This window comes from Agelaius phoeniceus, chromosome 10 (genome assembly GCF_051311805.1).
Source record: "Agelaius phoeniceus isolate bAgePho1 chromosome 10, bAgePho1.hap1, whole genome shotgun sequence".
Lineage (NCBI taxonomy): Eukaryota > Metazoa > Chordata > Aves > Passeriformes > Icteridae > Agelaius > Agelaius phoeniceus.
In genome coordinates this window covers 18,116,928-18,142,517 of record NC_135274.1, presented here as the reverse complement: position 1 = coordinate 18,142,517, position 25,590 = coordinate 18,116,928, and the positions used below count along the sequence as shown (strand labels likewise).

The 25,590-nt window shown below is 43.1% G+C and overlaps 1 protein-coding gene across 3 annotated transcripts in view; it reads right to left on the bottom strand.

Annotated features, from left to right (window-relative positions):
• Window positions 1-25,590, bottom strand: part of DIS3L2 (DIS3 like 3'-5' exoribonuclease 2) — a 180,146-nt gene that overhangs the window by 96,417 nt on the left and 58,139 nt on the right. For all 3 annotated transcript variants that reach the window (XM_077184037.1, XM_054639416.2, XM_077184038.1), the window contains exons 8-10: window positions 13,737-13,843; window positions 12,299-12,546; window positions 5,558-5,731 (exon numbers count right to left, since the gene is read on the bottom strand). In XM_077184037.1, coding sequence (XP_077040152.1) covers window positions 5,558-5,731; window positions 12,299-12,546; window positions 13,737-13,843 — 529 coding nt within the window. The remainder of the gene's footprint in view (window positions 1-5,557; window positions 5,732-12,298; window positions 12,547-13,736; window positions 13,844-25,590) is intronic.

The following is a 25,590-nucleotide window of genomic DNA, read 5'->3' as shown; positions in this document are numbered from 1 at the left end:
CTTAACACTAGCTTTTTGTAGTGGAAAATCTCCAGGAAACAAGTTGTTTAACGATGTTTTATCTGCCCTGCACTCATTCCTAACTAAAGTTGTCCACCTGCCTTGGAAAGACATCTGTTTCAGAGGCTGACTGCTTTCCTCCAACACCCCTTGCACAGCTCAAGGCTGCCATTTTTACCATCACCTCTAATTTTATCAGCCAATAATCTCCTTGGGCATCTACAGCAAAGACCATGCTGTCAAACCCTTACTATACACAGTGCTAATCCCTGTTACCAGCTGTAACACTCCTTGAGAAAGAAATAAAAGCAAAATAGAGCTGCAGTGCAGGTACCAACAGAGCCTCCCTCCCCAGTGGGCAGAGGGACACAGCAGAGCACCTCTGCTCTTCTTCCCAAAGGAAGGATGCCACGTTTCTGAAGGGGCAGCCAAAATTACAAATTTGGCCTTCAACAACTTGGATCAGTTGCAGTTGAGGTCCTGTGCTGAAATAGCAAGATGCAAATTTTAACTGAAAGCTTAATTTGCCTGCAAGAGCAAAGTTCAGCAACTCTGCCCTGCCAGGGAAGCAAGTGAGCTCTAATTGTCTCCTGCCAATGCAGGGGATCCTGGCTGGCCCCCTCTGCTGCCCTTTCAGCATTGTGGGAGGAACAGCCCTTCAGAGGGATCTTGGCAGAGAAAGGGTCTGATGGGAATCTCATGAAGCTCAAAGGGAAAAACAGAGTCCTGCACACAGGGAGGAACAGCCCCATGCACCAGCACAGACTGGGGAAGAACCAGCTGGAAAGCAGCTTGGCAGAAAAGGATGTCCTGATGGACAAGTTAAACATGAACCAACAAAATGTCACTGCAGCAAAGGCAGCCAAGAGCCTCCTGGGCTGCACCAGGAGGAGTGTTGCCAGAAGGCCAAAGGATGCATTCCTTCAATCCTTCCCCTCTGCCTGGCACTGGTGAGATCACAACTGGAGAGCTGTGTCCAGTTCTGGGCTCCCCAGTACCAGGGAGATGTCAACAAAGGGCTGCAAGTTTGCTGAAGTGCCTTGATGATGATTAAGGAATCAGAGCATCCAACCTACAAGGAGAGGCTGAGAGAGCTTGGACTGTTCAGCTTTGAGAAGAGAAGGCTCAGGCAGGGAGATCTCTTCAATGTGAAAATACACCTGATATAGGGAGTAAAAACAGCAGGACAATTTCCAGTGGTATCCAACAGGACAAGAGACAATGGGCACAAAACACAGGAGAATCTACTTGAAGGAAAAACCACATGTTTTTCTGAACCCCAGAACATGTTCCACAGAGGGGTTATGGAATCTTCATCTTTGGAGCTATCCAAACCCCAAATGGGCACAGCCCTGAGCAGCCTGCTCCAGCTAACCCAGCTTTGAACAATGGGATTGGAGTAGATGATCTCTAGATCTGCCTTCCAATCTGAACAATCTGATGATTCTTCAGAGTTTAGCCCTGCTCAGCTGAAGTCAGTTTCTGCTCCTCAGAACACATCCATCTTGTAGATATTTCAGAGTTCCCTGCCACAACACCCTTTCTCTGCTCAGTATTTTTAGCTCATTGTTTTGTATTTTGCCAGCTGAGAAACTGCAGTTTGTAATTTTACCTTCAGCTTCATATTTCTTCTTAAAAGTGAATACAATGTCCTGTTTATAATAATAAAATCACTAGTTGGCAGGATGACATCAAATGGAAAAAGAGAAAGCAACTGGAAAATTTAGAGCAAGCAATTTTGAGTGCCAAGTTTCACATTTGTAATAGTCCAGCGGAGGTCAACAGGCTCACTTATTATTAGGCAAATGGTAAAGAAATAGATATCCTCTAGTTCTTCCATGTTAGACTATATAAACCATCTCTACTTGAACAGGTTCTAACACTTTCCAAAAAAGTGATGTTATACATTTTCCACAGTAACACCAACAATGGGAGACAAGCAAAAGGCAGAATTGCTTTGCAAAGAAAGGCCTTTTTTCTCTCTCCAATATTTAGGTTTTTGTTTCCCACTATGATTGGACTTTCCTGGCTTTACTTTCTTGTCCCAGTTAAGCAGTAAAGGAAACAAAAAGATATGAATGAAATTAGAAACATTTGGAATGAGTCTTAGAAATAGCTTTTGGGTTTCTTAGATTCCTGGCTGGACCTCTTCAAATGGCCTCCTCCTCCCTCTGCCTCCAGCTCCTGCACCCACCTCTGCAATTTGTATTTCCTTCTTTGCCCTCACCCCTCTTTTCTTCAGGGGCTACATTTTTGTCCCAAAGCAAACACGGAAATGAAAATTACATGTTGTAACACTGGAAAAGACCGGAAAGTGGTTGAAACTTTGCACCCATCAACATTTGTCTCTATGACATTAATCCTCCAAAGTTTCCCAAAAAGCAGAAACCAAACACTTCTCAAACTTCTAATGAAACAAATACCAACTCCAGTCAACCTGAATAATAAAATGAGCACTCCAGTCCTACCTGTATTATCATATTTTAAGTCTCTGGAAGGGAAGTTTCCTCAACCACACATTCTGATACTTCATGAACCTTCCTGCTCTCTCTAAAATTCAACTGCAGGAAGCAATGCCAACACCTAATACTTGCCCAGTGCTCTTCATTACAAGTTTTGGGTGCTCTTTAGAAACAAGTAAGCTGGGAATGCCTGTGAAATACTTGTCTAATTTTACAAATGAACCCATGCAGGTGAGAAACAGATGTCCATAGCAAAACTGTGTAAAAGTGGCAGAGTGCTAAGCCAGTTAAATCATGTCAAAGCCATCCACAAGGTTTGGATCTTTTCTGCCTTAAGTAATATTGAAATATTATGTAAACCTTTCTTTGTGAGCTATTACTGGAGAAGTGAAGGAAAAAAAAGATCTCTTGGAAGCAATTCTACACAGGCTGTGTAGGTGAGATCACACTTGCTGTCCAAATAGAATATGCATGGCAAGAACAGGCTTCCTGTAAAACTGGAAGACTTGCAGGAAGATCAAGGAACATATTTACAAGATGGCATGGTTAAAATGCCTTTCCCTCTTGCCCAGCCTCAGTGGCTTGGTGAAACACATTGTCTCAGTTCCATGTACAACCACACTGACAAACACCTCTGGTGCAGGGCACTCTCTGCACGCTCCGAGCTCTGACTCCCAGACCGCACCTCGGACACTGCTCAGCAGAACACACAAACTGCCTTTTGAGAAGGAAAGGGTCATTTCCCAAGATAAAAGGAAACAAGGAAAAGTTATCTCAGGAAGAGGAAACACACAAAAACACAAGACATTTTTTGGGTCTCAGTTCCAAATGCAACTTTTATACATGACACTAGAAAATTTACAGCCCTATGTTACAGAACTGCAGAGGATTTACTAGAGGTGGAAGTACTTTAAGCTAAACTCTAACATGTGTTTACTCTAGTCAAGCAAGCAATGTGTAAACTGAATTAGATGAGGTATTTACAAGTGTTAACATAGCTGTTTTAGGAGAAAAGATGAGTTTTAATTTCACTGTAATTAATTTATATCATACTCTCAGACTACTGTACAGTAATCTGGGAACCCTGACAGATCAACATGCACAAAGTACAGAAAAGATGGGCACTCAGAGAGGCAGGTGTGTGAGATCCCCTGGGAAACAAGGCATAACTCAGATGTGCACCCAGAACAGACACCCAAGTTCAGGTGTGTTCCTCTGGATGCTGTGCTGGCCCTTTGTAGGACAGTGCAGACCACAGCACACTTACTGCTGACAATATGAAAGCTGATATCTAATAACAAGTTAAGGCCAAGCTACCTTGGGACTTGTCAAAAACAGTCTCAAGGTCTCCTGGTCTCACTCATCAGAGATGCCAGCCAGGTCTCCAACCACCTGACACCACCTCCCGACAATTCACACTGCATTTACTAATAAAATTCATCTTCTTTCTGGGTAGACAAACCCTTTTCTGTGAGGAAATTACAAGGAAGACTCACTTGTATTTTATTTTCCATAACTAGAAGTCTCATGTTATCTCCATATGTGTTTAGACCACAGACTGGTTAGTCAGCAGTGTGGCAGTTGACATTAAAAGGATTAGTAAATTAAGCTCAAATAATTGTCTTAAAAATTTTGACTGTTAAATGTTTATATTTGAGAGGATCAAAAGGAAATCTACTTTGTAGTGTGCACTGTGGTCAGGAAGGGGCAGAGAGGGATTTAAATGGCTTAACCGCAGAACTGTTATCACCTTGATAAGTCCCAGTGTAATAATTCAGCAATAAAAGCAAGAAATGCACTTGGAATTTGTTTCCAAAACTGACTGTCTGACTGGAGACAAGTCAAGCTCTTTATTTGCTTAAAAGAACTCGGTCAGAAGAAACAGAGAAGGCTACTGAACTGTAGTCAAGAATATAAAAATAAGCACTTTCAAGTGACATCTGAACACCAGCGTTCAGTGTCTACTTTTTTTTTTTTAATGCTACCTGAAGCCTGCAGTCTGAGTCTGGTATCTGAGTGTTACCATTAGTCAATCAGGAGTGTGATTCTCTGCTGAATTATTCCACTGTATGGCAGTGGAAATCCAGAAAGCTGAAACAGTAAGGAGGCTGTAGGCTCCAGAGCAGAATTAGGTCCAAAGTAACACCTGGAGTACAGGTACAGATACAAATACATTTTCAGCCTTGAAATAAAAATGGCTGCAGTTTATCAGTTTATCTGCTCAAATTGCTAATGTCCATACCAGTAACACAGATAAAAGAAGAGGAAGAGGAGCTTGTTGCATATATAAAGGTGTTTGTACCAGTGCAGTGACCAGAGGCATCAGCCTCCTAGGGCTGCTTCACCTCAGCATTACACAAGCCAGCAATGAATCTGCCAACTGAGTCAGGATGCTCCAGCATGAGCAAGGCTGGAAGCAGAACACACGGTGTCTTCTTAATAATGTATTTATTGTTTGCCTGCATCATCCTTTATTGCAAAGTGAGGTTCTAAACAAATAATTTTTCTTTGGTCCTTAAATCTTTTCTGGTAAAGATGTCTCTAAAATCTGACACTTAGAAGTGTAGCAAATCCACTAGTTTTGGGTAGTCCAGTAACGTCAATGTCTGCCACTCAACAGGCTGTGAAGTTCCTGAAAGCTGGTTGGGATCACCACTGAATTGCAGGGATGGTTGATGTGAGGTAGGTGGACAGTCTTTATCTGTCTCAAGTCTCAGAGCAACAACATCCCAGATCAATCATCTGCCAGGCATTCAGAAAATCTCTGCTATAAAACTTCCACTAAAATGCATAATACATTCCAGACAAAATCATAAAACTTTCAGATTAGGTGCCGAACACCAAATTTTCAATTTTTCAATAGTTCTTTTGAGAAAAAGCCTCTCTGTCTCACAGAATACTTCTCCAAGTAACTGATCTTCTGGGTTTGTCAGTACTTTCAAAAGTAGTTTCTTTCTATGCTTTCTAGCACAGCTAAGGTATAACATGATACATGTTATAAAGTCAGTGCCTTTACAAAATGTGATGAAAGCAAAACAAAATAGCACAACCCTGCACCAACCCAAGGAGTGTTAGACCATGCATTTTGCTGTTACCTTAAATCTCTTCTTTTGGCCAGCTCTCCTGGTGAGATAACCCAGGGCAGGTTCTGGGGAAGACATTCCAGGACTTCAGGGGAAAAGTCAGAGAAATCCACACCGTACTCCGTCAGGATCCCTTCTGATTCTGGCTCGATCTCTCCGGCCTGTCCAAGACTTTTGCAAAACAGCCTGCAGAAAGAAAGGGATGCTTTTTTAAAGTGTATAATTACTACTGTCACGTTGTTATTGTCCCTGCAGAGAGGCTGCTGAGCCCTCTAATACACTCTTTCACCCATTCACTTCTCCCTGAGTTTTGGCAGAGAACTTAACAGGAATTCAAACCATACCATGACTTGCGTCTGCTGAATATGCAAAACACTCACCAAGCACTACCCTGGGCTGTTTTTGTGTATCTCATTTGAAATAGATATTTTAAACTATTAGGTTTTTGTGAAGGTAAAAAGTTTCCAATTTAGATAAAAATGCATCCAACAGAGATAAGAAAAGCACAGCCACACAGGCAGCTCTAGCATTACACATGGCTGTCTTAAGACCCTCCCTCCTCACCACTGAAAAAGGTGAACTCACTTCTACTACCAAAATGAAGAATAGATTCACACCAGATACCAGAGAGCTCCACAGGGAGCTCAGTACACTGCTCTCCATCCCAAAGGATACACAGCTCTGCCTGGGCAAACCGAGGCCCTGTGAAGACAGAGGTGCGAAGAACCCACACTGCCTCCCTGACAGGAGTCACACAACACACCCACAGATCATCTTTCCAACCATCTCCCAGGCTCCTTACAGAACCTCAGCATTCCCAGTCATTTGTTCCTCCTCTCATGGCTAAGCAGAAGCCTCTGAACCCAGAGCTAACTGGAGAGAGGCCAAGGATCTAGAAACAAGTCCCAGACAGGGGAAATTGTCCCCTCCATGCTAACAGTGCTTGATGAAGTACTCTGCACACATAGATGAAATTGCTGCTCTATTGTGCTTGGAGAAAGTTTCCATCTGCTCCAGTGCAAACCCCAGCATGGATCTGTCCAACAGCTCTGGTGTCAAACAAGGCTCAGCTCTGGACGCTGTGCAAAGCAGGACTCCAAAGGAGCGAGACATTTGTTCCCCCTCCAGCTGATTACAAATATCCCATGAGAACCCATGTCACACGGTGGCTCCCCCTGTCCCCTTTCTCACCTTTAGATTGCTCTACAGTACACAGAGTTAAATTACTTTTTATTTTTTTAATATACTGCCATTAGGCCAATGCACATTACAGTCAATAGAGGTAATGTTCCTGACCCAAGAAGATTACAACTGAAATTAAGGCAAATCCATCAAAATATGACACAAAAGAGAGGGGTAATAACACAGCACAAAAACAGCCACTCTAATAAGTGTTTTTCCACTGCATAAAATACACAATCATTATATTGATCCTTCTGCTTTAATTCCAATGAGTGAGAACAGACACTAATGACTTTCCTAAATTAGGGCCAAAACAGTGCACTTGTTATTTGGACAAGCAAGATGGTCTCAAGGCTTCAAATGTGCCATAAACCCACAGAACAAACCCCAAACTCTCAGCACAAGCGAGCCCATCTTCTTTATGGGAGCAAAGCTCTTTCTTCACAACGGGAAGGGCTGTGTAATAAACCTGTCACATTGTGTAATATGCTGGAAAGGATTGCTCGCTTCATGGTGTGGTAAATTGTAGAGTTCACATTGTCTAGCTTTAAAATAAAAATGAAAACAAGGATAAAAGATATTTCCCTTTATTGTTTCAATTTTATGTACAAACTGTATGGCAGAAATATGTGTGCATTTGGCATTGTGGCTGAATTCTCTGTTCCTGCAGCTGGGTCCCAGTCTAATCCTTATTTTAATGTAAATAAATGAGGCATCAGTTTTATCTCCCTCTCTCTCAGCAGTAACAATAAAACAGAGAAATCACCACTTCATTTCACACGTCTGGTGCAGAGCTGGGACTGAGCAAGGATGAGCCTGTGGGTCTACAGACCCAGCAGCACTGCCAAGGATGGAAAAAACAAAACAGGAAAAGAGAGGACACATTGCCCTACCCAGAAGAAATGTCAAGAGCTTGAGTCTTAGGTGTCCCTTCTTTTGGCAGGGCAGATCTGGGAAGTGCACCAGGAGGGCAGCTGGACATCTACAGGACAAGGCATGGAAAGGATCTCTGAATGCCAGAGTGCTTTCCAGCTCACTCTTCAAACCCATGCTCCTCTTGATCCGTTTACTGAAATTAGATTACGAACCGTAAGGGGTTTACCCAGAGGTTTGATATAGGACTAATATTTTTTTAATAGTAATTAACATTTGATTTACAGTGTTCCAGGGAACATTTCCCAAGTACCTTGAAATAAAAAGTGTATAACTGACTTTAATTGGGGCCATGTTACAGTCACGAAGGCATGATGACTTGCATCAGAGCAAAATCTGACAGGACAGCATGTGATCAAAGGTAATGCATATAGGATCACCGACGGCCCCAGAGTAACAGCCAGGCTGCAAAATCATTCCTGGGGCTCCACGGCCACCAAGGGCAGCAGGAATAGTTCAAGAGGCTTATAAACAACCAGGGGCACTGGGCCCAGCAGCACTCAGACGTTCACTCCCAGGGAGTCACGGTGTCTGTGACACCCTGGGCTTGCGTGCATCTCTTTTTTTTTTAAATGTCAAAAGGCAAAAAAGAGTTACAATGGTTACAGACGTAAACATTTCTTTGCTGTGACGCTAATGGGGGAGCATTACCTTGAATTCCTTGAATACCCTTGGATTGATGTCAGACATGGTGTAGTGTGCACTAACTGGAACGTGCCATGGTTGGGGCAGAAGGCTATTTCTCCAAATCAGCCATAGCTGCAAGATTGCTGAAGTGCTCCAAGGTGCCCACTCACCAGAATTTAACCTGCCAGGATGCGCACCTGGGGCACAGCCACCCTCAAGTTGCCACCTTCCCTCTCATGGTTACACTCATCATTCACCCATCCATCTCTAGGAACATTTGAGCTCTCTCCCTTCCACTTCAACTCCACTGAGTTGAAACTGGCCTGTGCATTCAAAGGTTACACGATGAGAACTCTCCAAAAAGACAAAGCAGGATTACATAAGGCTTGTTTCCTTTGAAAAGCCAGGCAGGCTCCCACATTGGAGTGAATAACTTCCATTGGGAACTTAACACCCTCGCTCAGCTTCTCCTGGAACAGATTGTCCAGTCATCCTACATGGAGGGCTTCTTTCAGCAGCAGGAGAACACCCCCCACATAAGCCACCAGTCCTTAAGGAAGAAGCCCACCAGGATACTCCCACTGCCCAGAGCTCAGACAGAGCTGCACAGGCTTGAGAAAGGCCACAGGTGCCAGTGGAGATGGTGAGAGGGCTGCAGGGCTGAGCATCAGAGGGACAGAGAGCTGTGCCATGGAACCCCAGTGCTCAAGAGCTCAGTCCAGCCCTGCTCCACATCATGGAGTTGCCCTCCTGCAGCTGCCAGGCCATGTCCCATCGGAGCACAGGAGCAGCATGGTGCTCCCAGCACGGATGAGGGTGTCCCACAAGGTGGTTAGTTGTGCCAAGGGAACAAAGCTTTACTGAGGGACACTCCCATCTGCAAGAAGGTGTTTTTTCAACAGACCTACACTGCTCTGTTGAGAGGATTGGACCTTCCCTTGAGCCTTACACTGAACTACCCAAGGTATCTGGTTATTACCCCTCACATGAAATATACTTTTGTATTTAAAAAAAAAAAAAAACTGGATAAAATGCCAGAGATGAAAAGAATTCCAGCCACTCAAGTGGCTTTGGAAACAGCAGCAAGTGAATAACACCCTGCAACATTTCATTTTATTGTAAAAGCTGGAACAAATGATGTCACCTTGACAGACCAATATCTAAGATCCCAAGCTAGAATGGTCACAAGCCCAATGTGACACAGAGGCAGTTGGTGATTCCATGCTTTTCTATTAGTTATTTTTTTAATATAGTCTCATCCATCATCACATGTGGGGACAAAAAATTCCACCTTAACCATCTGCAAAAGTGCAGAGACATCTGGACTAATACTCCAAATAACCCTGGACTCCAGAAAATAATGGTACATGGCAGTACTTGCAATATTTTTCTGGAAAAGGAGAATGTCTTGGAGCTAATTTGCTTTACCTGCTACCTGAAGCAGGTACAGTTATACAACATTTCACTGCCAAGGTAAAGTCACTTCACATGCAGGAGGGAGCACAGCAGCTCAACTCGGGGCATGGCCAGCACGACCTGGAGCCATGAGTTCCTCCTCAGTCCCTCCCAGCACAGTCGGGGTGACAGGGTGGCCTTTGGAGGGGACAGTGTCACGCTGGTGACCACCAGGTGGCAATCATGACACAGAAACGCACCCCCCTCCCCAAGGGACCTCCAGGGACTCTCAGGTTGCCCCTGTGCAGGTGAACACTCTGGGTAGCCAATGCCACCATCAAGCTCTTGGCAGAGGCATCTCATTTCTCCACCCACACATGGTGACTGTGAGGACCAATCTGGGTCATTAACTGTGCTTGGAAACTTGGCACTGAATTTCCCAAGGGAAAAGGAAAGCTGAGGAAGGTGCATGACCAGTCTGGAGAGTTCATCTGCAGGATGGAGAGTACCTAGAAACACCCAAAGCATCCAGGGGACATGACTGCCAGCTCTGGAGGGAGTTTCCCTTGACACACTTCCAGCAGACAGTGCGGGGCGATGACCAACAGGCTCTCTCTGTCCAGACACCTTCACAACCATGGTGGTGGTGCCAAGGGCATATCAGGAACTTTGTGGGCAGAAGTAAGGGTGCACACAAAAAAGTTCACAAAAACAAATCTGCAGATCACCTGCTCTTCTCCTCTTCAGGGGGGCCACGATCAGTAATACAACTCATTATAAACAAGGTAACATGGCTTATAAATGAGCTTAAAAATGAGCCCAAAAGCAAACAGAATCCTTTGGGACATTCAAGAGGTTTCCTTGTCTTTCAATGTTTATACAAGAATTACTTATGGCTAAAAACAAAAGGGGTCACCAAGGTTTTGTGCTCTCATGTCCACAAGGCACTTACTGAAGTGCAACCAGCTCCCAGAGGAAACGACTATGTATGAACACAATCATGGACATTTTCTTTCCTGACAACACCCTTTACATCTTGGAAACGATCAAACCAGACAGATGAGAATATCCAATATTGTCAGAAGTACAGACTAAAGACACACACATTAGCCAATAAAAAATATATTAGCCCATCCTCCTAATTTCCCCTGTTTCTGCTGAAAGGGGGGTTGTTCATGACAAAAAGCCAAGCACTACAATCACCCTCCAGTCTTTTCTCAGTTGGAGTCAAAGAAGACAAAGCAAATCTCTGCCAGTAAGAAACTTATTCTCAGTGAAGTTCACAGCACAGCCAGACCCAAGTTAAGTGGGGCTCAAAGGGAGGCCACTGCAGTTCATGCACTGCAGTTTATCTAGGAAACACTGAGTGACCTCATGGTTCACGTGGCTCTCAAGGAGCACACATGAAACTTGCTATTACTGGGCACACAAATCAGCTGCAACTGATAAACTCTGTGAAATGAGGACTTGAGTTTACTTTTAGTTCTAGGGCTGATAGATCTCTGCCATCACACTTATTCTTAAAACAGGTTTTCTCTAAGTTTTAAGCTTTACCAGCAATTTGAGCTGAGGACTCCCAAACCTGCAGTGCTCATACTGTACATCAGCTGTGCTACCCCATCAGAACTGCTTTGCAAGGGGAAGAGAAAACTGAACTTTATGAACAACTCCCACTACTGCACATGCTCCAGATTACATCCAGATGCACCTGTAAAATCTGACCACAGTATGGCCACAGAGTTATCCACTCTGGATTACCAATTAAACCAGGACTACTAAGTATTCCCAAGATAACTGAATAGATTGACCAACATCCTCCATTTCTTATTGAGACCCATTCAATAGAAACAGCCTGGCCACTCCAGGTGGGAGTTTGTTACCCTACAGCAGTACCAAAGAAAAAAGTGAAAATGCTGAAAACCAGTCTTCTTCATGGAGAGGCAAAATAAACTTGCAGTCTGGATGCAGCCCAGCATAGGCCATTTGTGTAGCACTGGCTTAAAATTTCCTTCTTCACAGCACTGCCAGCAATTTGAACTCTGGACAGTGATGACTTTACACTGCCTGATGAAACACACAGAGTACAACACCCTTCTCACATGCTTCAGGAGGGAATGAATCTTCTCTTGATTTCTACTATTCCTCCTTGAACCAATGCAACTTTAAAACCACAAAAATCTGTGACTTTCTTCTAATTCTTACCAGCAAAGGCGTAAAAACTAAAGATGAGCTTCACAGCCACTGATCTTCCCCTGGCAGAAGGGAAATGTCTGCACACTGTGTACTACTCTTCCAAACAGGGAGGAAAGACAGGAAGGCTGCCAGCACCCCATGGTGCTTGTGCTGGTCAGGCTGAGCATGTGTGCTCCCCCTGGACCATGCACTCATCAATGCTGTGATGCACCAGCACTAAAGAAAGCACTCGAAGAACTTAACATTTATGAGATTAACTAATGATGAACCGCCCTTCATCCCAACAGAATTTATCCACCAGAGGGACACAAGACAAGCAGCTTGTTAACAGATTTCTGCTCTCCAGTTTGTAACGAATTAAGTGAAAACAAAACTTCCAACTAGAAATGCCAGTCATCTCTAGTTCTGATGGCAGCCACATACCCTGATGCAAAGTTGCTGTCTTCTTTCCAGTCCACGATGCGACAGATGAAGAGCGTCTGTGAATAGGCCTCAGGCTTGCTCACAAAGTCTGGAGGGCAATCAGCCAAGGGCACATAGACCCTGGGCACCCTGTGGTCCACAGGTGAGAACATGGCACATCTCTTGAAGAGTTCACTGTTCCTGTCAGCCAGAAGTTTGATGAAACCTGTAGCTGCTCGAGAATGCTTCTTTTCCAAAATATACACCACCTGGGAGAGGCAAGTTTCTACAATTAATACCTTCAGAGAAACTTACTTTATTTAGCAGAATGAGAATACCCAAAGGCTCAGCAGAGTAACTGGAAAAGTCACAAGGTCTATATCTTGTTTTCCCTGTATGTGTATATGTGTGTGCATTTTTTAACTGAGTACCTATTTACAATGTATTTTCCTTGCCATCTTGCTCATGGCTATAGAAGAGCTAAGTGCTTTCCAAGTGCTAGTTCTCTACAGCAATTTTCTTGATTACAGAACAAAACCAGACAAGAAGCAGATGCTTCCAAATGCAGGGAATTAGCCACAAAATACAAGCAACTCCTGTAAAATCTTACATTTGTATTCTCGGCCTGTGATTTCAACAGTCAGCACAGACCAGGCCAGTCCAAAAACGGTGCCGCTGGCAGATCCAATGCTAACCACAGGAAAGGATGTGCTGTTGGGAATTTGGCAGTTCTCTCCTTCTCTCTGTGCTTTCTGAAGTTAGGGGTTATTTTACCTTTATACAAGATGGCTTTGAAAAGAATAATAAATTACAATATCACTAAATAATTGTTCCAGAGAGGTGTTCATCCAGGCTATATTTTTGTAGACCATAATAAATCACTGGATAACAGAAACATTATAGCCGATTTCCTAAGCTTACACAGAGGAGCCCTTCCAGAAGGTTTCAGGAGCTGCACCTCTGCACAATTCTGAGTGCTGGAATTGCCACACTGGATGAGACCAGAGCAGCCCAGCCAACAACAGGACCAGAATCAGAGGCTGCAAGGGAAAGCACAAGACATGGAAGAGACCTGACCCAGTCTGACCCAGCAGCCCTTTTCTGGTCTTTTAACATTCAGAGATTGACTCAACTCTCGAATCAACAGTACTAGCAGCCTTTCCAAAGTCTGTAAGAATTAATTCTGACAACTTTGGATACCCTGACACTCATATTAGTATCCAATCTTTTTCCTGAATCTTGCTAAGTAATTTTGCATGACAAACAAAGGGAATTTAACCTAGGAAAATTGGTAAAAATAACAAGTCACTTGATTTTTATCAGATCAGACAATTACTCTCTCTGAAATGGAGAATGAGACTCAAAGATCAACAGATAGAGGTGACAGGGAGGCCAGGCCTGGTCTCCTTCAGCCTCTGGGAGCACACACGTGCTTACTTGTCACTCTCCATGGATTTACCTTGGCTGTCCTTTGAAGAAACTCATCTGGGAGGAGCCTGGGATCATTGACCTTGGGTCCATCATCTTGCTTTGTTCTGTGCACACCAGTGACCCCAGCAGCCTTCCCTGCATCAAAACACACAGGAAGTTACTGTAGCACATTCCCATGACAAATTTGTCTCAGGCCTTTGCTCTAAAGTAAAATACAATATGCACGTAGTAGACTTATTTGAAAGGAAAAAGATCTCTCAGGTGTTAGAATTGCCAAGCATGAAATAATTATTTCTCTGGACTACAACAGACAGCAGATACATGTTCACTTACTGTGCAGATGTGCTGAAAAACAACAAAAATCAAAATAAATCTCAACTTTGTAAGGAGGACTATATCAGTCATAACAGACAAAGTGGTAGAAACAAGTTCTGTTTATTAAATACTATGGGCTAAGAATTTTGTGGCATTTCTTAGTTGGAGTCATTAACATTACATAAGCAGTCCTTTCCTACATACATTCATTTAATTTCCTTTAAAAACATTATGCAGGGTTATAATATATGTTATCTTTGAAACTGAAATCATATCTACTAAGCTGACCCTCTTCAGCTGTGGACCAGGCTTATGAAAAGCCTTATAGAAGTAATCACTACATATGAACAAGAGCTTTCTTCCCCTGAGATCTTTGGACCAGATGCTGATAATATTGATAAAATCAAGTGTCAATTTCTAGTCAATTTCTTGTTAGAAATTTTCAAATATTCAGGTATGTGAGTTTGGCAGCATCTGCTACAGATGGCTGGCATTAATGTATACAAACATCCAAAGTGATCTTTGCCATGGAGAAGGCTGGGACTCAGCTGTCCTTGAGCTGCATCCCTGCTGACTGCTCTGCCAGAATTTTTGGGATGGAAGCATCCATGTGCTCTTGTCTGCTCAAGAGAGATGGCTGACTTTTTCCATTTGTATGGTAATCACATCCATCTTGAGCACATGTGCTAAAATCAGGCCTAGAGTGTTCAAAAGAAATCTTGCTTTCCTAAAGAGAGACCGTGGCACCGACTGCAAGTTCCAAGGGACGTAGCTGTCACTGCTTCCCTTAGAAGACGCGAGATAAAGCAACGCTTTGCTGAAGGCTGTGCTGCAGGAGGCCAGCAGCACTCACCCGTGTGAGAAAGGCTGCAGAAGCTCTGTGGTGACACACAGACCCTGGTCCCAGATGGGACTGTCTGTCCCACAGAGCCCCAGGCTGGCTGCTGGTGACATGAGGGACGGAGCAGTGCCGGTGGCGGGACCGGCGCTCGGGAAGGGGGGCAGTGGGACAGCAGCTTCCCCAAGGCTTGGGCTGTGTCCCACCACCACCAGGGCACTTTCACAGATGGCTGTGTCCCCACACAGGGACACTGCACTGCCTCCAGGCAATGCTACCCCAGCAGTCGCTTGACAATGACACTTTGCTCTAATGACACACTCTCGTTCTCATATGCTGCTAATTATCCTCAGCTTTGCCTTCTGATATGCTCTTCCTCTCCCCAGAGATCTTTTTCTAAGTGTCTTTACTTTTATTTTATCTTCATTGACTTGCTAGCAATGCTGAGAGGAGAATGAACAGGTATTCAGGGGTTTAAATAAAAATCTACTTTTCTTACAAGAGCCCCAATAATAGAAGCAGCAAAACCATTTCTGATTTACTTCTACTAAAATGAACTCAGACTTGCCAAAACCAGCATTACTACAGGATAAAACCACCCAGAGTTTCATGGTGACAAACAAGGTAGGGAAAAAAATTGCTTGTAAAATTGTAAGCAGTTAAAAAGTGGGGAATACCAAGGTTACCTGATTTGCTTCCCTCCTCTAAGGTTTCTGCCAGCTAAAGGTCATACCAGGCAATCATTTAGCAAAGAATGAAAGCCAGGAGCCATTTTGTTTTCTTATAAATTTTCAAGCAATCAGTTTATGGTGTGCCAATCATAAAGACAGCCTGGGCAAAGAACAAAATGATCTGGAACAGAGGAAAACTGGACAGGGCAGAGGACACAGGGAAGTTGGGAGCCTTCCAAAGGCCATGCCTCTAGGCACACCTGCCACAAACCCAGGGCTTAACTGGAGTGAACCCTCTCCAAGGAACAGCACATACTGGTGGGAAGAGAAACCAGAACTAAACGTGTTTTGGAAAAAGCAAGAGCTGCATTCACTGCTCTCCCAGCGTAGCAGAACAGCAGCAGTGACTCAAGGTTCAGCAGGCAAGAATGAAAAAAGCACCCGGAGTCACGTGAGGAACATGTCCTTGTTAGCACTGCCTTTTTTCCAGTTAGCCTTCCAATGACCATCTCCCTAGAAAGTCACTTAGACATTTTCACTGAAGCAGTTTTCTCTGGTGAAAAGAAGCCAGCAGGGATGTCCTGGGGAAGTCACACATACACACATGCAAAAGCACGGGAGCACCAGGATGCGGCTGTCACAGGAAAACAGCAAATGGGTGGCCAGGCTTTCCTGGGCCTGGGCTGGGGCACTGCCCCCCTTCCTGCTGAAGACAAGCCCCATGAGAACCCAGGACAGGTATCAGAAAGCACCCAAATTCCCACCATGGCAGATGATAGAACTTGCCTTTTCCTTCATGGCCAGCATCTACCAGGCCCTCTGGCTGGCTGGAGAGCGTCTTCTGCAGTGGTCTCGCCAATTTCAGCATCCCTCCCAAAAAATCCTGGGATTATGAGAGACTCCAGCAGGCAGAGTCTGGGATCTACAACTACTCCATCAACAGGAAGAAAAAATGAAGCTAATCCCAGTCATCTACTTCTTCTTACCCCTCTTTTTTAACCAACTTCATGATCTTAAATACCATCACACACACTTACTAAGGGCAAATGCTCCTGAAACAAAGGACAGGGAAGAAGAGACACGAGGAACTCTCTACTCCTGGAGCTAAGAGATGTAGACTTCCCTATAGCTTGTAGCTGCTCCTTCTGAAGTCCAAATTCTGTTGATATCAGGGCTACATCTACTGCTCAGGGGTCTACAGCAGCAAAGCATCAGCCATGAGGAATCCCCGTGACAAAAGCTTCAGCTCAGAAGGGACAACTACCCAGATCCAATGTCCACCTGGCTCAATTGTCAAAGTGCTGCACAGGAATCTCAGTCACAGCAGCAATAATCTACCACCAGAGTATGACACCCGAGTTTCCTGAATTCATCTCTGACAGTCCCTCTCCCTCATTACACATCCTCCTCCCCTTCAGTGGGGCTGAGCACAGAGGGGCTGTAACAGGGCCCCAATAGAGACTGATGGTCTAGAAAAACTCAGCTGGGAGATACAAACATCTCCCACAACAGGGCAGAGCCATGAAGGCAATCCTAAAGGAGGGACAATTTGTGAGAGGAGCAGGATTTTGTGCTGGGAAGGTGGGAAGAAACTCCTTGCATTATGCCAAACTAAAAATGAATTATTCTGACCCCTTTACTGCAGTGGTTATCCAATGACCATTCAATATTTCCACCCTAGGCAAAGACATGTTTTCTGAGAAAGATTTACTATGTTAGCTTGGGCAGTACTTCATAAGCTTATCTTACAGTGAAAACACACTTCAGCAACCAGGATCCAGTGAAACTGCATTATAATCTCAGTGTTTTCCTTTCAGCGATTATCTGACAAACCAAAACTGTAATAGCCTTACTTAAAAAAAAATTAGGCACTAGACACAAAAAGCAACTCAAATTAGTTATGTTATTACCAATGAACAGATCCAGCACACTTGGAATTTGCCTCCCTCTGTAAGAGATCCATTTAGGCAGCTTCAATACACACTTAGATTTGCCTGACAGGCATTCCTAGGTCAAACATTACTTTTTTTTAAAGCCCCCTGAATTTCCTTTTACAAATCAATTACCATCACATTAAAAGGTGGCCAAAGTGGACCAAAAATCATCAGACTAGAATTCTAATTTCTTATGACAGATCCAAAATTATTTTCACTAGGTTTGCATTGGTCACTGTGGAAATTTGCAATTCTGTCCAAAAAGAATACAATTAAAGATGCAGTATCCACTTGCAAATGAAAATATATCATAGTTTCAGATCTCAAACACAACTTACTGAAAAAGAAATCTCCCTCCCTGAATGGAAAAAGCCAAGTTTTTTAAGAAAATACTTCAATGTTCAATGTTTGCTACTTCAGCTAGAAAAAAAAAATGTACTTGAGAAGCAGGGTTACTCTACATGGGAGTATTTAAGAATCCCATCAGAAAATACTGTTCTTCAGCTCAGTGCTCAGACACCAGCAGAGCTGTAAACCTTTCAGTGGCAAAGCCAACTACTTACTGATGAAGCAACAGCACTCAGGTTCTCTGATGTCAGTTTCAAGAAGCAGTTTTCAGGATATTATGTTTTAGTACCAAATACCTGAGTGGTGTAAAACAGACTGATTTATTGTAAATATCTCCTGACATTGTGTGTCACACGCACAAAGGATGTGTTTTTGCAATTCTGTCTATATTAGGACACAACAGACACTAGGAAACAATACTCCCTTCACTCCAAAAGTGATACATGCATACCCAGAGATTTGCTCTGGGCTACACTATTCTGCTACAATCTTAATTTTTAGGGATAACAAGAAGGAAATGTTGTTGCTTAGAAGAAAGTACAAGGACTCTTCATATTCTGCAATTGATGGTTTCTTGGCACAGAACAGTTTTTTTCTTCAGAACACAAAGCTACCAAAAGGTAGGGAAGAAGGAAAGTGCAGTTTCACTTGGTACCAGGTACTATCCAAAACTGGTATCTATTTTAAACACCTTATAAGTAGGATCACCTAGCAAAGTTCACAGAAAAAGCAGTACTTTGTCTTTATACCTCCCCACCCAGAGCCTTCCACCTGTGATGGAGGAAAGACAGATATTTCACTGCAACAAGACTTAAGCCAACAGCCTTGGAATTTAACACATGCTGCCTGTCCAAAATCAGCCTAACAGCTCCCATGTGCAATGGAAGAGGGCTCTGCAGTAAGAAGCAAAGCAGCTCCAAACCATGCAGCACTCGTGAGCTGTCTCACTGCAGAGCTGTGTGTCTAATGAACAGGACTAACCTCCTCAGAGATGTTTATTTTTGAATACTCATTTAAGCAAACTCACCCTGCCACAGCTGTTCATGTCTTAACACCTGAGCACGCACACCTGCCTGCCCAAGGGCACACTGAAGGGAGGACTGGGAGACTCAGATGATTAGCATCAAGATTTTTGGAGATGCACAGGGAGGAAGAGACCCTCAGAGAGGGAGAGAAAAGGCTTAATAACAGATGTGTGGAGCACAGACAAGCATCTGCAATAGCAGAGCAAAGGCAATGTGAAGATGTGAGTACAGCTGGCTCCCTCAGACATGCAAGGCAGCCAAGCATGTAATTATTTACTTATATTTAGCCACCTCCACAAGGAGGGATGGAGGAGATGGCAGAAAAATGAGACAAGAGTGTCACTTTTTCTTAGAACCCTCCAAGTCTGATGCAGAGCAAAGACCAACATAATTTTGGGAAGCTGCCTTCTAGCCCAGCAGATAGATCACAGAAACATTGCTACAACCATAGCATGGCTACACTGACCTCCTGGCTGTCTCATGTCCTTGAGAAGCACTCAGTCAGCAGAGGGGTTGGAAGCCTTATTGCAACAGAATTAAACCTACAAAAAATCAGGTGGTGCTGCAGCCTACAGAAATATTAATAACAAGCAAAACTAAAATGTTACAAAAAGAATTCCATTGAGTATTTTGCCTATTTACTTAATGTTCTTCCTTCCTGCAGGTGCATTTGTTCCTGAAGTCTGTGTGTCCAATATTACTATTCAATGGAAAATATGTTGGCTGAATGAATCCTAATCTGCTTCATCCTGGAAATCTTGCTGTAACAATGACCATACTCTGTTTATCTCCACACCCACCATTCAGTCTCAGTATCATGCCCTCTCATTCACTTGACCTAAACATGTAACTCAAAGGAGAAACATAGGTGAACTCAGGAACATATGGTAATATGCTGAACTTAATCTAATTCCTGTTATCTAATTGCCTAAGTAATTTATTTTTTCCAGTACTTAAGAAGCGACTTGGGGGTCAAGATAACTTACTAGGGAAGAACAGTGTAAGGAACTTTCCCAACATTAACTTCTATTGTAGGCTTCAGCTTTACAACAAAAGAGTAACTGGAGCTTTTTCAGCCCATAGCATTTAATCAATGCAACCATAAAGCCCAATTTGTTCAATACCAGTAGAACACTTCTCTTCAGTTGCTATAATGTTTATTCTGCTAGAAATGTATGCTGTCATTTAAGAAATGTTACAGCAACAACCAGAAGAGCTACATCCAGAGAGCCATAAACATGAACTTAGGATAAGCTAATACAGAGCTGTCTCGAACAGCTGAAACTGCTCCAGCTTCTCTGCTGGCTTTCCAGGCTTCAGCAGAGTGAAACTGATCCGATTTTTGACAGTTCCACCTCAAGGATTTCTATTAAAAGCCATGTAACTGAGAAGATTTCCTGGTGAGCTTTCACTCTGCTGTGGCCTAGAAATTTTAAGAGCTATGCAGTGGAGGTGATCCATCTCCAGAAGGCTGCAGGCTAGGAAAGAACAGTGAAGCTCCTTAAAAGCACTCAGAGTGAACAGGAGCCTCTGGAGAGGAGGGAGAACACCACTTGTTCCTTCCAGCAGCCAGTGAGGTTGGTGGACTCCAAATATGCCAGACTTCATGGCTGCTGAACGGAAAGGCTGAGCCTGAGCAGAGCAGAGCTTCAGCTCATAATCCAGATTTTTGTCACCATAATTTCATCTACCAGACCTGGCCAAGGAGAGGAACAGCAGTAACTCTCTGAACTCTGCCTGGGCCAATACAAGACATTGGTAACTGCAGGACCCCAGGTGCCAGAGGAAAGCACAAAAGGCAAGTAGGCACCTTGTAAAGCTTAAAAGGAGAGAGAGGACACAAAAGCACTAGAGGGGACATGGAAGTGCATGAGAAGTGCAGAACTGCAAAACAGAGACTAAACTCTGCATTATAAATACATTTTTCTATTTTGCTAGAAAGATCCAAAAACCCTTCTAAGCACTGACCCTAGAACATCACCTGGAGAAAAGAAAGGCTTGATGCCATTATTACACAACCATACAGTGAACTTACCAAACACCCCCATTTCAGTTAAGTCAAGCAATCCTGAAATACTCAAAATACAGCTCCAGTCAGCAGCAGTATGGACACCAAGCAATTTTAGGTTACCATTTCTGATCTTATCAGGACTACTAGAGACTGACAGTCACATTTGACTTGATAAAGATTGACCTCTCCACCTGGTGAATGCTGAACAGACAGGGACACATGAGCAAATTCTGCAGCAGCTTCCAAATTCTGTTGACCCTACCCATTATCCATTGGTTACTCAGTTCATGTGAGCCCACTCTGCCTGTAAATGAGCTATTTCTGTTCAAACTTCATTACGTCAAGGCAATGGGCAAGCTTCAGACATTCACATATCCAAGCTCTGATTTGCAGTAGGGTAGGTGTAAGTGGAAATCCTGAACAAACACAACTCTGATTGCTGCCAGGGCAGCCAGTCCACCAGCTTGATGACTTCCACCCCCGTGGGAAGCAGGATATTTTGTATATCTGGTGGAGTAAGATCTCCCGTGAGAAGAGCTGAAAAAAGCTGAGCAAACGAGTTTGACCAGGATAGCTTCTGGCATAGAGACACTTCTTTACAAACTTTTATTTGATATCATTTTGCTAAAGAAGGGCTGAGGCACTTTTATGAGAACAGCTGCCATTCTCATGAGTGCAAGTAGCTGCTACTGTTCAATTGCTGGTGTTTCTTTATCACAGAAATCTGATTCCAATATTTAACAAGAGACAGCTCACATTTGTAGGAAACTCAAGTGACTCACAGTCTGTGTAGGGATACAGTATCATAAACTATTCTGTACAGAACATTTTGCACTTTTCCCAGGTTGAGAGATACAGAGTTTCCATTTTTTATTACATATTGAAATGGAATATAAAGAAAATCCTCCTACTGCAGTGAAAAGTCACAGAAGTAATGTATTCTAGGCCAGCAGTAAATGATAAAAGTTACATGACCTCCTTTGCAGTGGTCAATGTGAATGAGGATTAAGAATTACAGACCTGGCAAAGGTCATTTTGACTGGTGAATGAATTCTGTGGACAGTAGTAACACAGGGTAAGCTGAGGTCTCGGGGTACAACACAGAGGACTTGCATGTCAGTACCAAGCACTACAGGGAATTATTTTTTTCTGTGTACACACTGGTGATTCAGACTACTGCCAGGATGCTATTGCCTTGTTCTCTTGCCACATTTCAGTAGGGAACAGAAATCCCAAAGAGGGTTTAAAGGACTCTACTAAGGAAGCTGAGAAACTTTATTCAGGGTGCTCATTCTTACTGTCTTTTTAAGGAAAAAAAAAGCAGAAAGTTTGTTCAGCATATAGATATTTACACTTTGGAAATATATCTGAAAATCCAAGAGAAAAATATATTTTCAACTTTGCAAGACCAAATGCCAAAGCTTAACATTCAAACAATTTAACTGTGGAACAGGACAGTATTGGTCTTCGTGTAGAAGCAGGTGCTGGAGAGGAGAATGGCTGTCACTTCCTCAACTGAAGACTTTTCAAAGATGATCTTTAACCCCAACTCTTTGCAAGAAAAGTCCAGATAAGCAGAGCAAACTCATTTGACTAGGACATCTTTGGCAGAGTGAAACCAAATATGAATTTCTATTTAAATATCCTTGAGCAAAGCAAGACTGACTCACTTTTATGAGCACAAGAAAGTACATGGGCTGAGAATTAGGCTGAGTGCAATGGTCTCTTCACTTCCATGGACTTCCCTCTTGCTTATCCTATCCCTTCTGGGGACTCAGGAGTAGAAAGGCAGGAAGCACAGCTCTCATAACAGCAGCACAGAAAACAGATCCAACATGTGAGTCTAAGGCTGCAGACTTGTGCATAATAACAATTTTTACCAGTTTGCCCTAAGCCCCACAGAGGCACAGGAAATCCAAGGTACAATGACTTCAGGGAAATTCAGTCCCTCAAATCTAGGCCATAATCAGTGTACACAATGTTTCATGCTTCAGAGCTTCTGACAGTGAGGGCCAACCCCAAAATTCTTTGCCCCAGCGTGTAACTAGAGATGGAGAGGGTGACTGTGCTCTGGAGAGGAACAGAGCCATGAGAAGGGACGGGATCCAGGCCAAGGAAGAAAAGACATCAAAACAGTTTGCGCTCCCAGAGTGCTCTTATTTGAATGACGCATCTACTTTTATTCTTCATGGTTCATTCTGACCATGGGCATCAGAACAGATGAGCCAGCAGAGATATTGTGCAATCCTACTCCTGCATCAGGAAGGACAAAAGGCATCTTGCAATTGAGAGCAGAGAACTGCAGGGCTTGTGTTCGTGAACAAAGACTTGAGCACAGTGTCAACCTGGCTCTGGGTTTTTTGCCCAGAATAAGTAAAATGTCCTTTTGATTCCATTACAGTAGTTATGGATATTTTTCACCTCCAGAAATCTTGTGGGTTTTTTATTTAGTTTGAATTTTGGTAGGTCTTATATATATATATATATATATGGATCTTTTTATAAATATACACATACACACACATGTATGTAAGGAAATACATACAATAAGTGCACATGAGAACATAATAGACTGTTTCTTGATTTTGTTTCATTAATATATTATCTTCGATAGAATCTTTGGCCAGTTTGAAACCTTCAAAAAACCCTTCCAAAAAAGGAAGAAAGCCCATCACAAGTGCTCATTTAAGACTTGTGCTGGCCACAAGTCTTAAATGAAAGAAAATTCCTCCTGTTCCCTTCAGTGCATAAGGCCATACAATGGGACTGTGTGATAAGCCCTGCAAAGCAATGCTCTCAGGGAAAGCAAGCAAAGCACTGGGTTTGGCGGGTCAGGAAGAAATCCCCCCATGAATCCCAACTTCCATCCTGCTTTACTGCAGTAGATGTTTCCAGCAGAAGGGATGTAACATGAAAGAAAAGTCTCACATGTAGGAAGTTCAGCAGCAACAGCAGCCAAGCAGCTCTCCCAGGAGAGTCCCACATCCCCAGGGAAGGGCACCTGCACCCACCACAGCCCAGCCCTGCAGCGCCCTCCACCTCCAATGCCAGCACCACCTTCCTGTGCATGGCCTTAGGAAGTCCAACTGATTTTACCCTCTGAGATTCAGTTCTACCTTTAAAAAGTGTGTTTAGTGCTTTTAAAAAAGCATTTTGAGCCACACCTGTGAAGGCTGAATTTGCCAGGATTTTTTCTTTTTTTCACAACAGTTATCAGTGATGCTAGAATAACTATAGCTGTTTTCCAGGCAAGACTGAAAATCTGGATAAGCGATGATATGAGAAATTGTATGAAGGACAGGATACAAGCCAAAGCAATCATCAACTACTCAAAAACACCTTCAGAAAAATCAGCATCATAAACTTTATATGTATAAAAAAGGGATGGTATTAAAAAGCAGAGAAAGAAGAAAGTAGGGAAAACTCCATATGGGTTATATGGCCAAAGAAGCTGAAGCACATATTAAAAGAGGTGATAGCAAAACACAAACTCAGCAGAAATTTAACTGGCACATCCACACCAGCCACAAAGCTTGTTAAGGATCAACATGGAAAGACCTTGAAAACAAAAGAAAACAGTTGGCTCAGGTGACTGCAGTGGAAAAGTTGGATTTCAACTGTGCAGACACTAAGCTGATCTCACACTTGTCCCACAAATATTCTACAAAGACAAAATCAAATGGCAAAACCCTCTCAGATGGCACAGATTTTGAGAGATGACTTGATAACTTCCAACACAGGTCACTCTAGAGCATCTCGAGAAACTATGATGCACCAAAAAAAAATAACTCTCATCAACTCTTTAAACTAAAGAACAGTCACACAACTAAAATAAAATACTGGCTCAAGCCTGTATTTATTTTAGATGCTGGTATCAAACTAGAAAGTACTTCTACAATGTTTAATTTGGCACTGCTATCAGAAGCAACAAAGATGCAACAGACACAACATGTGACTCAGGAGAATTGTTGAGTCAAAGCTGCCCAGTGGTGTGCAGCTGCAATAGACTGCAAAACAGCTGGTGTTAAAAACCACCTGTGTACAACATCCACAGACAAGATGAGTAACTCCCAAATCAACTTGTATCCTGGAAAGGAATGGAACAAGATATGAGTTGGTTCATGTGCCTTGGCAGGAACTCAACAGTGGAGAAGGAAATAGCATCACAAACTGGTAAGGTGGCAGGTCCATTCATGAGGTGAAACCAATGCTTTGTCATAAAACCTACAACACTTCCTTCAAATATTATTTCCTGTTTTATTAACAGATGGGTGTGAAAAATGGAAGTCTACCAATGTTACAGGCAGGGGTCTGTGCATCTTCAAATATCTCAGGAAAACACAAGGTATTAAATAGGACAGCTTTATAACTACCACCAAGATTTGTCAGAGTCCAACAATTACTTTGTCCTAAGTTACTGCCACCTCTTCTGGACAACTGGGGCAAGCAACAGGAACACACCAGAATATTTGCCCCAGCAAACCTTTCATGGCGCATTAAATGTGCCAATTGTCAGAATCCTTTCAACACACAGCTCTTCAGGAAGGGATTTAATACTAGAAAGGACATGCAAAGCGCTGCATAAGCGTTAGTTTTGGGACAGGGGAGCCTATTTTATTTTGCCCTAAGCAACACTTGATGGCTTGGATGGAATTCAGATTCAGAATAAAATAGGTTTGCCTTCAAAACAGATCGCATAATTGGCTTTAGGTTTTAGTGCAATTTTCTTTATAAACAGAC